Source organism: Heptranchias perlo, chromosome 12 (assembly GCF_035084215.1).
Source record: "Heptranchias perlo isolate sHepPer1 chromosome 12, sHepPer1.hap1, whole genome shotgun sequence".
In the NCBI taxonomy this organism is placed as follows: Eukaryota; Metazoa; Chordata; class Chondrichthyes; order Hexanchiformes; family Hexanchidae; genus Heptranchias; species Heptranchias perlo.
The window spans coordinates 37,976,983-37,995,854 of NC_090336.1; the positions used below are offsets into that span (position 1 = coordinate 37,976,983).

The following is an 18,872-nucleotide window of genomic DNA, read 5'->3' on the forward strand; positions in this document are numbered from 1 at the left end:
ATTTTATGATTTTTACTGTGCAACAGGACAAAGTACAAGAGTCAAATAAAAGTGATGTGATCATACTTAAAAGGTTGGCATTGCTCAAAGTAAAAAAAGTCACCCGGTCCAGATGGGATGCATTCTGGGTTATTGAGGGAAGTAAGGGTGGAAATTGTGGAGATTCTGGTCACAATCTTCCAATCCTCCTTAGATATGACAACGGTGAAGGAGAACTGGAGGATTGCAAATGTTACAACCCTGATCAAAAAAGGGGAGAGGGATAAACCTGGCAATTATCCAGATCAGTCAGCCTAATGTTGGTGGTGGGGAAACTTTTAGAGACAATAATCAGGAACAAAATAAATTGGCACTTGGAAAAGTATGGACTAATAAATGAAAGTCAGCACGAGTTTGTTAAAGGAAAATCGTGTTTGATTAACTTAATTCAGTTCTTTGATGAAGTAACAGGGTTGACGAGGGTAGTGCTGTTGATGTGTATATGGACTTTCAAAAGACATTTGATAAAGTACCATATAATAGACTTGTGAGCAAAATTAAAGCCCATGGGATTAAAGGGACAATGGCAGAGTGGATACAAAATTGGCTAGGAGACAGAAAGCAGAGAGTAGTGGTAAACACTTGATTTTCAGATTGGAGGGAAGTATCAGGTGGTGGTCTCCAGGAGTCAGTATTAGGACCACTGCTCTTTTTGATATTTACTAATGACCCAGATTTGGGGATGAAGGGTATAATTATGAAGTTTGCAGATGACATGAAACCCGGGAATATAGTAAATAATGTGGAGGATAGTAACAGACTTCAGCAGGACATAGACAGACTGGTGAAATGGGCAGACACATGGCAGATGAAATTTAACGCAGAGAAGTGTGAAGTGATAGGCCATAGGAAAAGCAAACAAAGCATTGGGGTTCATTCCTAGAGGGATAGAATTGAAATATTATGTTAAACTTGTATAGAGCATTGGTTAGAACACACTTGGAGTACTGTGAACAGTTCTGGTCTCTATATTATAGAAAGCATATGGAGGCACTGGAGAAGGTGCAATAAAGATATACTAGGATGATACCAGAACTGAGGTTATACATATTAGGAAAGATTGAACAGGCTGGGGTTCTTTTCTCTAGAACAGAGAAGACTGAGGGGTGACCTGATAGAGGTCTTTAAGATTATGAAAGAGTTTGATAGGGTAGACGTAGAGAAGATGTTTCCACTTGAGGGGGAGATCGGAATTATGGACTGGATAGACCAGAGAGTGGTTACAATGTGGAACTTACTACCACAAGGAGTAGTTGAGGTAAATAGCATAGATGCATTTAAGGGGACGCTAGATAAACACATGGAGAAAGGAATAGAAGGACATGTTGATCGGGTTAGATGAAGTAGGGAGGGAGGAGGCTTGTGTGGAGCACAAACACTGGCTGGACCTATTGGGCCCAATAGTCTGATTCTGTGTTGTACATTCTCTGTAATCTATCTATCTATACAGGCAAGTTAGATTACCATAACTAATTACATTATTTTCTTAATAGCCTTACATTTGTAGACCTCCAAGTTTCACAAAAGTATAAGATACTTTTCTGAGTTATCAATGCAAGTATGATCACATCACTTTTATTTGACTCTTGTACTTTGTCCTGTTGCATAGTAAAAATCATAAAATCTCCTGCCATGTGCTCTGTACTATGTGCTATTGTGAAGAAATCCTGGGTCATCACATATATGGTAGTAACTGATGGGTGTTGACTTAATTACACATTTATTAAAGTTAAAAAGATTATTGACTATTTTTTCTCAATTTTATGGGGGTGTGTGTGTTTGTATTCATCAACAGAAGGGCTGACAATGCTGAAAAATGGAACTGACTTTTTTGAGATATTGCGGTCTTTAAAGAGTTTGATAGGATAGATGTAGAGAAGATGTTTCCACTTGCGGGGGAGACCAGAACTATGGACTGGTTAGACCAGAGAGTGGTTACATTGTGGAAAGAGCTACCACAAGCAGTAGTTGAGGCAAATAGCATGGATGCATTTAAGGGGAAGCTAGATGAACACATGGAGAAAGGAATAGAAGGATATGTTGATCGGGTTAGATGAAGTAGGGTGGGAGGAGGCTTGTGTAGAGCATAAACACTGGCATGGACCTGTTGGGCCCAATGGCCTGCTTCTGTGCTGTACATTCTCATTAATTTATCTATCTATATAGGCAAGTTAGATTACCATTATTATTTTCCTAATAGCCTTACATTTGTAGACGTCCAAGTTTCACAAAAGTATAAACTACTTTTTTGAGTTATCGATGCAAGTATGATCAAAACACTTTTATGTGACTCTTGCACTTTGTCCTGTTGCATAGTAAAAATCATAAAATCCCCTGCCATGTGCTCTGTACCAAGTGCTATTGTGAAGATATCCTGGGTGATCTTTGATCGTCACACATACGGTAGTAACTGAAGGGTGTTGACTTAATTACACATTAAGTTAAAAAGAGTATTGACTATTTTTTCTCAATTTTATGGGTGTGCGTGTGTTTATATTCATCAACAGGAGGGCTGACAACACTTGGAAATGGAACTGACTTTTTTGAGATATTTCTAACAATATGCATAAATCTCCCAATTACACACTAGTATCACCTTTCTGACGAAGAATGCCAAATTAGTGCAGATTAATCCTGTGTGAGGAGGAAACTTGTGCTGCTAGGTAATAGTAGGTTGAGGACTGGGGTTGAGATCAACTTTAACAGAGGAAACTTTGATCCTTCTTTCTGTCTGATAGAAATTACAGTTTGTTATTTTACTAGTATGACTTGGGTTATTCCCTTCCCCTGAGAGCTTAAGTCCATTAAAAAGTTCACTGTAAACTGAATACTGTCCATTGGACAGTTAGCTCAGTGGCCTATTTTCATTCCATACTTTTGTGTTTTAAATAAAAGGCTCCTTGGTGTTTGAACCAGACCTCTGTCTAGTTTAGACTTAATATCAAGGTTGAAGTATTTGTTTTTTTTTGTAATCAAAATGTTTCAAAGGTTTTATCATAAAATTAGTATAATTTCTCAAAGCAATTATATTTCAGATTTGTAGAATACAGTAACTATTAACATTTCTAAAATCAGCAATAATTCATCCAAAAATGAATTAAGTAGCAAAGGAACATGTCTAGAACATTCTATGGCAGTTCCATGCTTGTCACTTTTTATTTTTTAAATTTGTTCTCAGGATATGGGTGATGCTAGCAAGGCCACATTTATTGCCTTTCCCTAAGTGCCCTGAGAAGGCATTCTCCTCCAGCCGCTGCAGTCCTTGTGGTGAAGGTGCTCCCATGTTGGTGATATTGATCCAACAATGATGAAGAAATGGCAGTATATGCTTAAGTCAGGATGGTATGTGACTTGGAGGGGAATTTGGCAGTGATGGTGTACCCACAACATTGATGCTTATGTCCTTCTCAGTGGTAGAGGTCACAGGGTAGGAAGGTGCTTTTGAAGTAAGCTTGGTGAGTTGCTGGAGTGCATCCTGTAGATCGTACATACTGCAGCAATAGTGTGCCTGTAATGGAGGAGGTGGATATTGAGTCAAGTGGCAGGGGAACTGCACTGGAGTATCAGCCTGGATTTTGTGCTCAAGTACCTGCAGTGGGACTTGAACCCACAACCCGAGGCGAGAGCGCTACCCACTGAGCCACAGCTTCCTGTTTATATTTTTCAGTACCCTATTTTCAAAAAAATCTATTTTATTGACCTATGGTTCTTCAACAATGCTAGAACTGTATATTACTGCAATCAGGACTCTGAGCAGCTTGGCTGTTCCATCAATCCATTTAGCACAGCGCTCTAATAACCGAAAGTAAAAATGGAAAATGCTAGAAAACGCAGCAGCATCTGTAAAAAGAGAAACGTTTTAAATGTAGATCCTTCACCAGAATTCCACTGGCTTCTACATCAGAAACATAAGCCTGTCTTTTCTCTTCACAAATGCTGACGGACCGACTGTGTTTTTCCAGCATTTTTATTCCAAATTTCAAACGGCAGTTTTTTTTAAATAAATGTGATTGTACTGTTTTTTTTTTAAAAAAGGATCCTTGCGGCTGGAAAATGCTGAGTTAAACTTTAAAAAAAAAATTTTTTTAAAAAGTCCTTCGGGGTAAGGGGGAATTGTAGCTTGCATATTTTTTTTGAGCATCTAAGAAATCATTAGCGAGAGAAAGAGTGAAAAATAAATGAATAACAACTGTACCAGTCGCCTGAGGTGAGGGCGTCATGAAGATGGAGGCTCCGGGCCCATTGGACGGTGTGGGGGCGGGGCGGGGCGCGCGCTGCCTTTCCAATCGCCACTCTCGAAGCTCGTTGGTAAAAAAATACACGTCACGACAGTGTTATATTGACCGCAGATCGCCCGGCTGCGCATTGCGAGATTTGCACTCAGCAAGTGCGTGTTGGAAGGGGTTTTTTTTTCCCCTGAAAAAATTAGTATTATTATTTGCAGAGACTAGTTTTGAAACGTTGATCAATTCGTCCTTTCGAGAGCTGCAGATTTTTTTCCTCTGCTGACTTTTACATTTGAATTATATATATACATATATATTTTTAAAAACTGACATATAGTTGAAAAGAAATAATTTTAAAAATATTCAGCGGTTTTTTTTTGTCCCCCGCAGGGATACTGCATTCCTTTTTGTTAGGTGTGATCGTTTCGATAAGGTTTGATTTTTTTTCTCTCTCTCTTTCTTCCCCTTCCTCCCTTTGTCTTTATGCTTTTGAGCACCTTGACATTGCTGGAGTAAGAGTGAACGGGAATTTATTTCACCCGTCAGGATTTTTTTCTCCCCCCCCCCCCGCCCACTTAAGTTATAATTGCAATTTTATTCTTTTCCGATACCGCTTCAATATAAATGAAAACCAAATTCTCCAGCGCAGTAGACACTCCAGTGATGGGGCTGTTGATCGCACAGAATGGGCTTCGCGTCCAGCATGAAGAAGGCACTGAATACAAAGCGGGAAGACAGGACGCACCCGGCCAGCAAACCAAGCATAAAGCTTATCTCTGGTGCAAAGAGTTTCTTCGAGGCGCTTGGAAAACCTTGTCAGAGGATGAATTTCAAATTAGTATCATAAGGTTTGTATATATATATATGTGTGTGTTTAAAAATTGTTTTTCTTTCATAATGACGTTTTGGCGATTTTATGTTGCCCGAATTGTTTGTGACTTTAAAATGGAGTAGCTTGGTATCTAAAGTCACTGAATTCGTGACGGGGGAAGAAAAGGAGAGAGAAAAAATATAGACGAGTTGACTAAAAATGGAGTCTACTCTAGAAGCAGTAAAGGATCCCAGATGAGATGGAGGTTGTTAACCGAGTACAATCCAGACAAATAATTTTTATTCACGCACAGTTACGATTTTCAAACTGAGCTGTCAACGAAAAATACAGAAAGGAAACCGAAAGGCTTCAGATAACTCCATGGTAACATGATCTGCTTAACGTTTTGCATTATGTTGAAATGGTGAAGGAGATGATGAAATATATTGGGGAAAAATTTCTTTGGATTATTTAAAAATGACTTTTCAGTCCAAATGTTTGTAATGGTGGAGGGGAGGGTTTGAAAGATTATAGAATTAATTAAATCCCAATTTTCCAGGATAGTAAACCAGGAGAGTTTTTCTCTATTGTATCTTTTAACTTGAGGTGAATTAGATCCTCCTCAGCATTTATGAAGCACGTTCTCTCAAATTATTATTTTGCTCAGAATGCATTGCATTTGAAGCCTATTTGTATTATATTTGCTTACTTGATGGGAATTTGAAGTTTATCTTTAATATAATCCCAAATACAAATTATGTGGAGTTAATTAGTCTCATAATTTGGATGAAATGTTGCACAGAGGTTTGGGGCTAGATGGTATTACGAAGCAATATTTTGAGGTATAAATAGAACATATATGTTATGTAAAACTCTTGCTATTGTTTTTGCAGCAGGTAAACACTTAACAGGTGTATCAGCCTGGTCGTAGGAACACAGGAACAGGAGTAGGCCATTCGGCCCCTTGCGCCTGCTCTGCTTTTTAATTAGATCATAGCTAATCTGCAATTCAACTCCATGTTCCTACCTTTGCTCCATATCCCTTGATACTCTCACCTAATAAAAATCTATATCTCAGTCTTGAAAACTCCAATTGTCCTAGCGTCCACAGCCTTTTTTTGGGGGGGAGGGCGCGCGGAGAGAGTTCCATATTTCTACTACCCTTTGTGTGGAAAAAGTGCGTCCTGATTTTGCTCTTGAATGGCCTAGCTCTAATTTTAAGATTATGTTCCCTTGTTCTTGATTCCCCCACCAGAGGAAATAGTTTCTCCATATCTACCCTATGAAATCCTTTTAACAGTTTAAACACCTCGATCAGATTAACACTTAATCTTCTATACTCAAAGGAATACAAGCCAAGTTTATGCAACCTGTCCTCACAATTTAACTCTCTAAGCCCCAGTAATTTTCTACCATCTGACATTAAAAAAATCACTGCGCAGACAAGTGGAAATGCTGAGCTTTCACTCTGGAAAATTACATGGCATGGTTACAGAGCTTAAAACATCCATGCGATGCAGAACACATTGTAGCAAGGATATGCCACGCCGGGAATAAACTGCAATGTTGGATTCTTCAATGCGTGGCTTAGAATGATTGGCAGATGAAGTTCAGGAGAAAAATATTGTCGGTTGTCGTATATGTTGTGAAATATCAATTGCAAAATGCATAAATTATACTGCCAGGTTTGCAGGTCATAAAAAAATCTACATCAAATTGTGATTTATTCACCAAATTTTTTCTTTCAGTGGCATAGCATTCACTTTTAAGTTGGTAAAACTCAAAACTAAAGTTCTTTTGGAGAAGGTCAGAAATCATTTTTGGACATGTAGTTCAGTTTTTCTTCCAGTACTTTTGCCTTGCGGTCACGGTAGAGATAGTTTTCATAAGAAGGCCAAGTCTCCTATGAATTGAAACCTGCAATCTTATGCGTGTTGTGTGCAATAGAACCAACAATTATCCCTTAATACTGGTAAAACACTGTGGATGCCCATCACGTTCTCCTGTCTATTTAAGGAGATAAATACCACATTACCAGACCATTACATCCAGCTTTACAAGTGTAATTATAAACAGAAGCAGTAAGAAACTAAAACAGTACAATATTAGACTTAAATATGTATATAAACTGTTTCAAAGAGTCACAAATCTTGAGTTCTTTTTTGACTGAGTCTCTGATGAACCATTACGTGGGATATAACACCAGTGGTCCCCTCTTAGCTGTTCCACATGGTATAGACAGTGTGAAGCAGGGAACTGGGGTCCATGGGGCTGCTTCTCAATTATGTGTGTTATTTTGATGTTGAAGCAGGCGCACTTAATGGTCAAATGAATTCTTCTCGATGGTAAGTGCAATTGTGATATTAATTTCCATCACTGAAGTAGAAAGTATGAACAGTAGTCTCTCGCCATATGTTGTCCATTTGTTTCTAACAGCTGCTAACATATGAAATCATGTCTTATCCAGTTCCTGCATATCTGTCACTTTTCTTAGAACAAATCTCCCTTGATGGTTCAATAATTAAAGATAATGAACTTTGTGTCTGTCCCCAGTCTTTGGACTTGCATTCATTAGCATTTCAAAGAAGTATTGTGCAACCAGCAAGCACACTTTTTGATCTAATTTAGTTGCTGTGTATTACCTGTGTTACCAAAAAAAAACTTTCATCCCTGGGTCCCAAAGGAATTGGCTCAAAGGATTGCAAGTTCTCTTTTCGGTGTTCCCTTCACTCAGGCCAAATCCCAGCAGGTTCGAAAATAGCAAATGTGACTTCCCATGTTTAAAAAGGGGCACGGGATCTACCATCAAATTATAGACTTGTTAGCCTTAATTTCACTGTTGGAAAAGTGGTTGAAGGTATTATGAGGGATAATATAAGGGAGTATCTTGAGGGGTATGAGCTAACCTGAGACAGTCAGCTTGGTTCTAGGAGTGGGAGGTCATGCTTGACTTATTTATTGGATTTCTTTGAGGAGGTGACAGACTTAGCCGATAGGGGAGAGACAGTGGATGTTATCTACCTGGATTTCAAGAAGATGTTTGACACTATTCCATGTTATGGGCTACCATGGAATGTTCAAGCCCATGGGTTAGATGGGAGAGTATTAAAATGGATTGGAAAATGTTTCTGGTTGGGAGTCAGTTACCAGTGAAGTGCTACAAGGCTCATTTTTATAAATGATTTGGAAGAAGGAATTGTCAAAATTTGCAGACAATACCAAATTGGGAGTAGTGGGAAATGATGAATATCAATATACACAAATTAAATCTGACCTTGACAAGCTCATTCGGTGGACAGAGACATAGCAGGTACAGTTTAATACAAGGAAATCTAAGGTTATGATTCGGTAGAGGGAAGGTTGGTGTCTATTATGTTCTAAACGGGAATATGCTTGAGGTATCGGAGCAGGAGAGAGATCTTGCTGTTTTAATGGACAGGTTACTAAAACTATCAGGACAATGTTCCCAGGCTGTTAAAAAAGCAATTGGAATGTTGGGATGCATTGCAAGGGTTTTAACATATAAATCCTGAGAGGTCATTTTAAGAATGTATTGGGCCCTGGTGAGACTGCATCTGGAGTACTGCATGCAGTTTTGATCTTTCTATTTCAAAAATAATTCAGTTATTTGAGGGGCTATATAGTTGATCCCAGAACTTAAGGGAATGAATTGTGAGGAAATATTGACTATCCTCGGTCTTTTCTGGCTTGAAAAGTGAAAGCAGAGAGGAGATATGATAGTAGTGTTTCAAAATTATGAAAGGGTTGGACAAATTTGATCGAGGTAAGAATTTAAGCTTAAGTGGTCTTGAATAGGGGTGTTACGTTTGCGGTTTTCCAATCCGCTGGGACCTTTCCAGAATCCAGTGAATTCTGGAAGATTACAATCAATGCATCCACTATCTCTGTAGCCACTTCATTTAAGACCCTCGGATGCAAGCCATCAGGTCCAGAGGACTTGTCAGCCTTTAGATCCATTAGTTTACCTAGTACTTTTTCTCTAGTGATAGTGATTGTTTTTAGTTCCTCTCTCCCCTTTGCCCCTTGATTTTCTGCTATTATTGGTATGTTATTAGTGTCTTCTGCTGTGAAGACAGATACAAAATACATGTTCAATTCCTCTGCCATTTCCTTGTTTTCCATTATTATTTCCCCAGTCTCATCCTCTAAGGGACCAATGTTTACTTTAGCTACCCTCTTCCTTTTTATATACTTGTAGAAGCTTTTACTGTCAGTTTTTATATTTCTTGCTAGTTTACTCTTATAATTTATTTTCTCCCTCTTTATTATTCTTTTAGTCATCCTTTGCTGGTTTTTAAAGTTTTCCCAATCTTCGGTCTTACCAGTAATCTTTGCCATGTTGTATGCTTTTTCTTTTAACCTGATACCATCCTTGACTTCCTTAGTTAGCCATGGTTGGTTCACCCTTTTTGTGGAGTCTTTCCTCCTTGCAGGGATATATTTTTGTTGTGAGTCATAAAATATCTTTTTAAATGTTTGCCACTGCTTATCCACCATCATACCATCTAATCTGTTTACCCAGTCCACTACAGCCAATTCCACCCTCATTCCTTTATAATTGCCCTTATTTAAGTTTAATACAGTAGTTTCAGACCCAAGATCCTCGCTCTCAAACTGGATATGAAATTCATCATGTTATGATTACTGCTTCCCAAGGGATCCTTTACTTTGAGATAATTAATTAATCCTGTTTCGTTACCCATTACCGGATCCAAAATGGCCTGTTCCCTGGTTGGTTCCCTGACATATTGGTCTAAGAAACAATCCCTAATACATTCTATGAACTCCTCCTCAGGGCTATTTTTGCCAATTTGATTTGTCTAATCCATGTGAAAGTTAAAATTGCCCATGATTATTGCATTATCTTTTTTACAAGCCTCCCTTATTTCCTGATTTATATTTTGCCCTATAGTGTAGCTACTGTTAGGGGGCCTATATACTACTCCCACCAGTGATTTCTTTCCCTTGCTATTTCTTACCTCCACCCAAATTGATTCGACATCTTGATCTTCTGAGCCAAGACCATTTCTCACTATTATACCAATAGGGGGCATGGAGCCTGATATTAGGAAGGAGGCGGGTTGGCAACGGGGGGTCGACTGGGCGCATGGATAACGCGCCCAGTGAAATCGGGGTGCTCCGCACGCAATCGCAGCTTGATTGAAGGTGCTTACCTTTTGCTTCCGGGTTTCGCGCTGGAAAGCTGCGCAGCGGGTGGAGTGCGCAGGCGCATCATAGGCTGTCAGCTGGAGGAGCCCTATTTAAAGGGGCAGTCCTCCACAGACTGATGCTGCAGAAAATAGGCAAAATTATAGCATGGAGCAGCCCAGGGGGAAGGCTGCTCCCAGGTTTAATGATGCCTCACTCCAGGTCTTATTGGATGGGGTGAGGAGGAGGGGGAGGACAGAGATCTTCTTCCCGGCGGGCAGGAGGAAGTGGCCTGCCTCTGCCACCAAGAAGGCCTGGCTCGAGGTGGCAAAGGAGGTCACCTGCACCACCAACATATCACGCACCTGCATACAGTGCAGGAGGCGCTTCAATGACCTAAGTAGGTCAGCCAAAGTGAGTACATTTACTCGTTCCCCTACACTCCATCTGCCACATCACCGCCCCCACCCCACATCTCCTTCTGCACTACCAACACTATCACATCACTCCTCACACCCACGGTTCATCCTCATCTTACCTGCACTTACTCAGCTCACCAGTACTCATCCCACCACTACCACTCAACCCAATCCTCATACAATCTCATGGCTCTATCTCATACTCACCCTCTCATGCATCTCTTTCAAGGTCAGCCTCACTCAACCTGCCACTACCTGTGCTGCAGCCACAGGGCATGCATTACATATGTGCAGTAGGAAGCATAAGGCAAACGTGTCGTGAGCATGAAGGGGATGCACAAGGGTGTTTGAGGGTTTGTCATGGTTTTTACTTATATTTAATTTCTGATCAACTCACATTACATATTATATTGTCACCACTACTGCCATGTCTTTACGAATCTTGTCTGGTTTGTGCAATAATGCCCTTTCCTGAGGATCACTATGAAGACCCACAATTGATGCCACTCATTGTGTCACTGCAGAGTGGGTGTAAGTGTATTTGCAGGGCTCTTTTGTGCAGATGACTGAGAGATGTCGGCGATGTCCCCAGTGGCACCCTGGAAGGATGCAAAGGAGAAGTTGTTGAGGGCAGTGGTGACTTTGACAGCGACAGGTAAGAAGATGGTGCTCGGGCCAGCCGGAAGCAGCTCGGCATGAAGGAGGCTGCAGATGTTCACGACTACATGTCGAGTGACTCTGAGCCTCCGTGTGCACTGCTGCTCAGAGAAGTCCAGGAAGCTGATCCTCGGTCTGTAGACCCTGTGGCGAGGGTACTACCTTCTGCGACGCATCTCTCTCTGCGGTTGCCCTCCCTCCTGCTGTGCAGGTGGATGTGTCACAGCACTGTTGTGGAGCTCCACATGTCAGAGGTGGCCGGCGAGGCTGTTGATGCTGTTCACCCTCCGAGGAGGTCACGACTGCAGCTACGGCGGCCCCCATCTGGAAGATGTACATTTGAGGGGGTCGGCAAGATAGGTAAATGTGTCTGCACACCGGGGTAAGTGTGCAAGTTTGTGAATTTTATTGTTAGGAGGGTGGTGGAGGCCAAACATTGTCCAAAGTGACAGAGTGGCCTCCTGCAATGAGTGAGGGTCCTCCCCCCCGCCCCCCCCGCCCCCGCACCTGTCAAATGGACTTTTGCAGCTGCCACAGGCTGATGGCTGCAACATGTCCATTTGAACTGGGAGTGTTCCCCCCAGTACGGGAAACAGTCTCAGTTGAGATGAAAATCCCACCCCTCCTAAAATATCATGTCAATCAGATCTGCTAATGACCTGAAGTATCAAAATAATTACCTTAAGTGGCATCCCGCCGGCTTTAATTGCTGGCCGATGTCCCGCATGCGGGGGCTGCGTGTGCATGTAAGCGCGTCACTGGGGAACCTGGAAATGGGCGGGTTAGAGCCGGGCTTCGGACCTGCCCCGGGAATCCCCAATTTTCGGAGCCCCTCCGCCACGAACCCGCTGGCTTGGGGGTCCGAAAATTGAGCCCATAGTCTCAATAAGGGGTCGCCCGTTTAAGACGGAAATGAGGAGGAATTTCTTCTCCCAGAGGGTCGTGAATCTTTGGAATTCTTTACCTGAAAAAGCTGTGGAGGCTGAGTTATTGAATACATTCAAGGTTGAGTTAGACAAATTTTTGATCAGCAAGGGGGTCAAAGGATATGGGGACAGGGCGGGAAAGTGGAGTTGGGGTAAAAATGAGATCAGCCATGATCTCATTAAATGACGGAGCAGGCTCGAGGGGCCGAATGGCCGACTGCTGCTGCTATCTCTTATGGTCATTTAAGGACAATAAAAGAAAATAGGAAATGCAGGATTAGTCTTAATTTTTTATTAAAAGGGTGGTAATTATGTGGAACTGATCACCGGCACAGATGGTGGAACAAGAAACCTTAATATGTTTCAAGAAAGAACTAGACTGGTTCTTGTCAACAAATAGGATTCAAAGTGATTAGAAATAAAAGGGGTAACTTTTCAGCTGCAGATAGCTGAAACCAAATTTTAAATAGCATTTAAGAACGTAAGAAATAGGAGCAGGAGTAGGCCATGTGGTCCCTCGAGCCTGCTCCGCCATTCAATCAGATCATGGCTGATCTTCAACCTCAATTCCACTTTCCTGCCCGATCCCCATATCCCTTGATTCCCCTAGAGTCCAAAAATCTATCTAGCTCAGCCTTGAATATACTCAACGACTCAGCATTCACAGCCCTCTGGGATAGAGAATTCCAAAGATCCTCATCTCACTCTTAAATAGCCGGCTCCATATCCGACTATGCCCTCTAGTTCTCGACTCTCCAGCCAGGGGAAACAACCTCAGTATTTACCCTGTCAAGCCCCCTCAGAATCTTACATGTTTCAGTGAGGTCACCTCTTATTCTCCTAAACTCCAGGGAGTACAGACCCATTCTACTTAACCTTTCCTCATAGCTTCTCATCCCAGGAATTAATCTAGTGAACCTCTTGCACTGACTCTAAGGCAAGTATATCCTTCCTTAGATAAGGAGACCAAAACTGTACGTAGTACTCCAGGTGAGGTCTCACCAAAGCCCTGTACAATTGTAGAAAGACTTCCTTACTCTTGTACTCCAACCCTCTTGCAATAAAGGCCAACATGCAATTTGCTTTCCTAATTGCCTGCTGTACCTGCATGCTAACCTTTTGTGTTTCTTGTACCAGGACACCCAAGTCTCTCTGGACACCAACATTTAATAATTTCTCACCATTTAAAAAATATTCTGTTTTTCTATTCTTCCTATCAAAGTGAATAACCTCACATTTCCCCACATTGTACTCCATCTGCCACCTTCTTGCCCACTCACTTAACCTGTCCATATCCCTTTGCAGATTCTTTGTGTCCTCCTCACTGTTTACTTTCCCACCTAGCTTTGTATTGTCAGCAAGCATACGTTGCACTCGGTCCCTTCATTCAAGTCATTAATATGGATTGTAAATAGCTGAGGTCCAAGCACCGATCCTTGTGGTACCCCACTAGTTCCAGCCTGCCAACTTGAAAATGACCCATTCATCCCTACTCTCTTTTCTGTCCATTAACCAATCCTCTATCCATGCCAATATTACCCCCAACCCCATAAGCCCATATCTTGAGTAACAACCTTTTATGTGGCACCTTATCGAATGCCTTTTGAAAATCTAAATATACTACATCCACTGGTTCCCCATTATCTACCCTGCCAGTTACCCTCAAAAAACTCTAATAAATGTCAAACATGATTTTCCTTTAATAAAACCATGTTGACTCTGCCTAAACATATTATGATGTTCTAAGTGCCCTGTTACCACGTCCTACCTATCTAAAGATATAAGAAAATACAATTCAGAAATTTTCCCTATCTGATGCAGGAGAAAAAACTCTGCCTTCATCAGAATCAAATGTGCAAAATATTTTGGCAGCAAGTCTCATATAAGTTAACTGGACAACAACGGCAGTAGCATCTTTAAAAGACTTTCTTTTCTTATAAATTTTCTGTCCTCCACCCTCTTTTGAAGGTGTTGCCTTCTTGCTGAGATACCATTATATTGCCACCGAGTACCTTCTGACATCTACCCAATTGGCAATTATTCATATGTAACAATGAGATTTGGAAAGCTAGTTAACTCTGGGGAACATCGCAGCTGAGCCCAATCCAGTCCTTGTTCAACATGCACACATGTGCAATTCCAGCAGAGCTCACTGGATATCACAGAGGAATGGGAACTGTAGCTGATGTCCCCTCCATAACCTAGACACAGCTTATTTGTAGCACCATCACTCCACCCAGTCTGATCAGCTGGCTCAGTAAAGACTAGTAACATTTGTGGAGCCATTATGGCAGATGCAGAAGCATTTGTAAAATAAACTTTATTTCAGGAGGAAGCAAGGGGTATGGTAATGTAGTGGTATCTGGCCCAGTCTAATAACCCAGAGGTTGTGAGTTCAAGTCCCATTGTGGCAATTTGGAAAATTAAATTCAATAAATCTGGTAAATTGTGAGTTACATCCAGACAAAATGAGAATGAAAACTAATGGATTTTTGTAAAGACCCAGTTGGTTCAATAATGTCCTCAGGGAAAGGAATCTCTCATCCCTACCTGATCTGGTCTACACAATCTCTCTGAATTGGCTTAGTAATTGCTACGACCCACCAGAACTTCTCAGGGCACTAGGGATGGGCAGTAGATGTGGTCTTGCTAGGGTCACCTATGTCCCGAGAACAAACAAACAAGTAAACAAATTACAAATCCAAATAGTAATGTAGATTTTCAGATACATTGCTGATTTTTTTTCGTTAGTTCTGCAATTGTAGAGTTATTCTAGTTACTGCAAAACCTAAACTGTTTCGTAAAATGAAAACAGGAAACAGAAAATATATAGAAAGTCCATCAGCACCTGAAAGATAAGAAACAAGTTAATGTTTCGCATGCGGGACTGTTGCCCAAATTATTATTTTTTTCTCTCTGATGTTGGCTGACCTGTCCATTTCCAGCATTTTCTGTTTTAGTTCCTATTCCCTGAATTTACACTTTTTTTTCCATCTCTAAAATGTTCCTCTGACTGGGAACAAATTGCGATTGGAACTTTGGGGTTTAGATTGTGAAGTTAAATGGCCAGGTACAAAATTCTTGTTCTGTGTGAAAGACATGAATATCCAGTTCAGATCACGAGGGTCCTATGGTTACACCCCTGGATTGACACTATTGTTTAATTAGACATTGGCAGTATGGGCACAGCCCGAAACATAAGATACTCAGACCACTTACAGGAGTAACTAGCGCTGTTGTACCCTTGAGAATATCTAAGGCAAGATCTGAATTTCTAACAACTATATAATATGTTTTTGTCTTGCATATGATGTTTTTGTAACTAATTTGACAGAATCTTCAACCATTCCATTTTTAATAGATGTACAGGTCTTGTTTAATATTATCCTTTTTCTTATTATTTTGCAGGGGTGGTCTTAGTAATCTGCTTTTTCTGTGCTCATTACCTGATACTAAAAGCTGTGTAAAGGATGAACCACGCTGTGTTCTCCTTCGATTGTATGGTGCGATTCTTCAGGTGAGATTGGGTTTCTGGAGGCGGTACGTTCATTTATAATGTGTGTCTGTCTGAGAGCTAAAGATGTTTCCATGGAGTATTAGAAACTAGTGGGAAATTATAGTGGAGTAAATGATTTGTTTGAATAATCAATTTTTATTTTGATCATTTTTATTAACTAAGAATTTATATTTATGTGTCTGTGTGAATCAAAGCCATTCTGTATCAATAATGACGTTTTAAAATGCTGCAGTGTTAAAACTGCACAAACTAATCTTTTGCTTTGCTCTGAGCAAGAGTAACTTACTTTCACCCTCCCCCCAAAAAAATGGAACAAATGTTTCTCATTGTTGAAACTTCTTTAATTGTAAAATAATATACTCTGAGCTACTGTTCTCGTGTTAACCTACAATAAGAGCAGAAATAGAAAACAACTCACATAATAGATTGAGATACTGGTTAAAACTTCATTAGAAAATGCCTTTACAATTAAATTAAAGATTTGTATTTGCAGAGAAGTGCATAGAAAATAAGGCAGATTAGTAATTTTGTGTGACATGGAACATTTTAATATCCAATAATTGGTGAAGGTGTAGAATAGAGTATATGGCAATCTAGATTGATGTAAAGCATAATGAAACATTTAATAGTTCACAGGAATTGAGAAATATAGTAGCTAATAAGAAATTTGCTTCTTTTCAGAAAATGTGCAAGTGAAAATGACCACATTCCCAGCAGATTACTGAAACATTAATCATGGAAATGCATATAAAGGAAAAATCATTTTTTTAATATTTCATTTTGAACACTGTAAACTGCTAGGCATGTCACTGTTTGGCTTTGCAAACTTAGGGTCGTTATGACAACTGTTTGGCTTAGTTCATGTTCTTTAGAACAAAGACCCATAAACAAATCTTTGAGTTTAGAAGAGACACCTGTTACAAATGGTCAAAAGGTAGGATTCTATGTTTATACAGTCACATCTGTGTTAAACTTAATGCCGATTGTTCTAAAAGTTCGTGATAGTCGTGTCCTTATCATTGGAGACGTGGAAGAGTGAAAACAGCAAAGACGATTCATTCATTTTGGTTCCTTCCACCTGATGACTTATGTGTATTGCTATGTGGCTAATCATTACAAGAAGTGCAAATTGCCGTTGACTTGCAGTGTTTGCCATACAATTGGCAACTAATGGGAACAGACACAGTTTGAGATAATTTTGAATGTTCCTCTTGTAGGTTAAGACCTGCAGGATGCCACACATTCAAACCCCAAAATCCTAATGATAATGCACACAGATCCTACTGATCCCTACGTATTACTGATGGAAACAATTATAATGGAACCTTTGCATTATTTATAAATACCTCTCTAAATATAATAGATTGAACAGTTTGTAGCAGTTGAAATTGACTTGTCAGAGAAATGCCATGAAATGGCTAAAATTAAAACCGATTGTCGAGTGAAAAAACTAATTATTTTCATATATTGATTGGATAAACTTCGCACTAATCTTCATAAAAATTATCATCTTGGAATGTACCATCCAACTTTTTCTTCTCAATTTTTTTCCCTTATCCCTCTTTTCCTGAATTTGTTGACTCATGCTGAGATATAAGCATAAATTTGGTGACATTCCACTCCTGGCATCAAGCCTCATTTGACATAAGCAAAGGTTGTAAATCGGGTGCAGAGTCCAGTGTGCCCAAATCATGGCTCTCCTGATTTTCTGACAATTTGATATAGCACAGAGATCTTCTTGCTGCGTGTGGCTGAAACATATACAATAAAGGTGAAAATTTACCATAATGTCCTGGGGCGGAGCTTCAAATGTTGGGAGTGCATAATGGGAATTCAGCCCCCCTGAAATGTGCTTTCATCGTGCAAAACTCTGTGCCAAGGTGAAGATGAGGATTTACCTCAAGTGTTTACTGACTGACCATCAGAGGAGCTATCTATCCAACTTTATTACCTTTTCTTTTACATTTAACTATTGTGCACTGCAAAAAGAATGATATCTGTTATATCCATATGATTTACAGAAATGGAAGTTACATTTTACAACATCCTACAATTACAGTTTTATATTCTGATGACCCCAGTCCTCATTACATATTAATGTCACAATTGTTTTTGGCAGTGAATAGGTTCGTTAGGAACAGGAGTAGGTCATTCAGCCCCTCACGCTTGATCTGCCATTCAAATAGATGATGACTGATCTGCACTTCTACTCCATTTACCCACCTTTGCTACATATTCCTTGATACCTTTACATAGCAAAAATCTATTGATCTCAGTCTTGAACATTTCATTTGGTCCAGCATCTGTAGTCTTTTGGGGGAGAGAGTTCCAGATTTCTCCTTGCAGCAGAGAGATTATTGTTGTGGCAAATTAAACTTGAATTTTTTAACTTAAGTTATCATAGTTTTAATATGTATGTACAAAGTAATTAATGAAAAATTAGCTGCTTTGCTTCATTTTACACCAAAGTAACGTTATCAGTGAATAACATGCACACCTACATAAATTCAATTATATGTATGGGGAAGACATTCATTTTAACTGATTTTCAATTATGGGGCTTATATTTTTGTGACTGCATGTTCCTCCATTTTGAGATCCTAAATGTTAAGACATACATCGTCAGATGGCAGATGAAATTAATGGTTCCAAAGAAGTGGAGAAACAGAAATGGATAAAATTCTTCAAAATATGAAATGGGCATGTGCACAGGATCAAAGAATTGAGTCATCCAGTTAAAAGACAAAATTGTTAAATCTTTCTGTCAATCATCACATCGCCATTTAGCAGCACGTCATAAGTTAGAAAAAACTTTCATATACGATTGCAGTATGATTCATTAAATGGGATCTTTGAAATATATATATACACACATATATTGGATCAATATTTTAAAAGATAAAATTAACTTATGATGCAATTGGACTAATACATCCATTATGTAAAGTAGGGTGGCTTGTTCAAATTGTAGCTGTATTAAGAATTAGAAAAACCTATGTTACCAAAATAATGCAAAAGAAGAAAAATTGTGGGGGGGGGGGGGGGAAGGAGGAGCAAAGCTGCTTCGTTTCAACCTTCGAATAAAGCGGTGGGATTGGGAGTATGCAT

General features: G+C 39.9%; 1 protein-coding gene and 1 long non-coding RNA gene across 4 annotated transcripts in view; one reads left to right on the top strand and one right to left on the bottom strand.

The window, feature by feature from the left end:
- Nucleotides 1-3,136: 3,136 nt before the first annotated feature.
- On the bottom strand, nt 3,137-4,314 carry LOC137327972 (uncharacterized). The gene is made up of 2 exons (XR_010964580.1): nt 4,235-4,314; nt 3,137-3,547 (listed from the first exon to the last, which is right to left on the bottom strand). It is a non-coding gene; the product is annotated as an uncharacterized lncRNA (long non-coding RNA).
- A 94-nt stretch (nt 4,315-4,408) lies between these two features.
- LOC137327974 (choline kinase alpha-like) overlaps nt 4,409-18,872 on the top strand; it is a 68,135-nt gene continuing 53,671 nt past the window's right edge. For 2 of the 3 annotated variants that reach the window (XM_067993994.1, XM_067993996.1), the window contains exons 1-2: nt 4,409-5,113; nt 15,656-15,764. In XM_067993994.1, coding sequence (XP_067850095.1) covers nt 4,890-5,113; nt 15,656-15,764 — 333 coding nt within the window. In that variant the 5' untranslated portion in view covers nt 4,409-4,889. The remainder of the gene's footprint in view (nt 5,114-15,655; nt 15,765-18,872) is intronic. The other variant, XM_067993995.1, reaches the window with a different exon arrangement.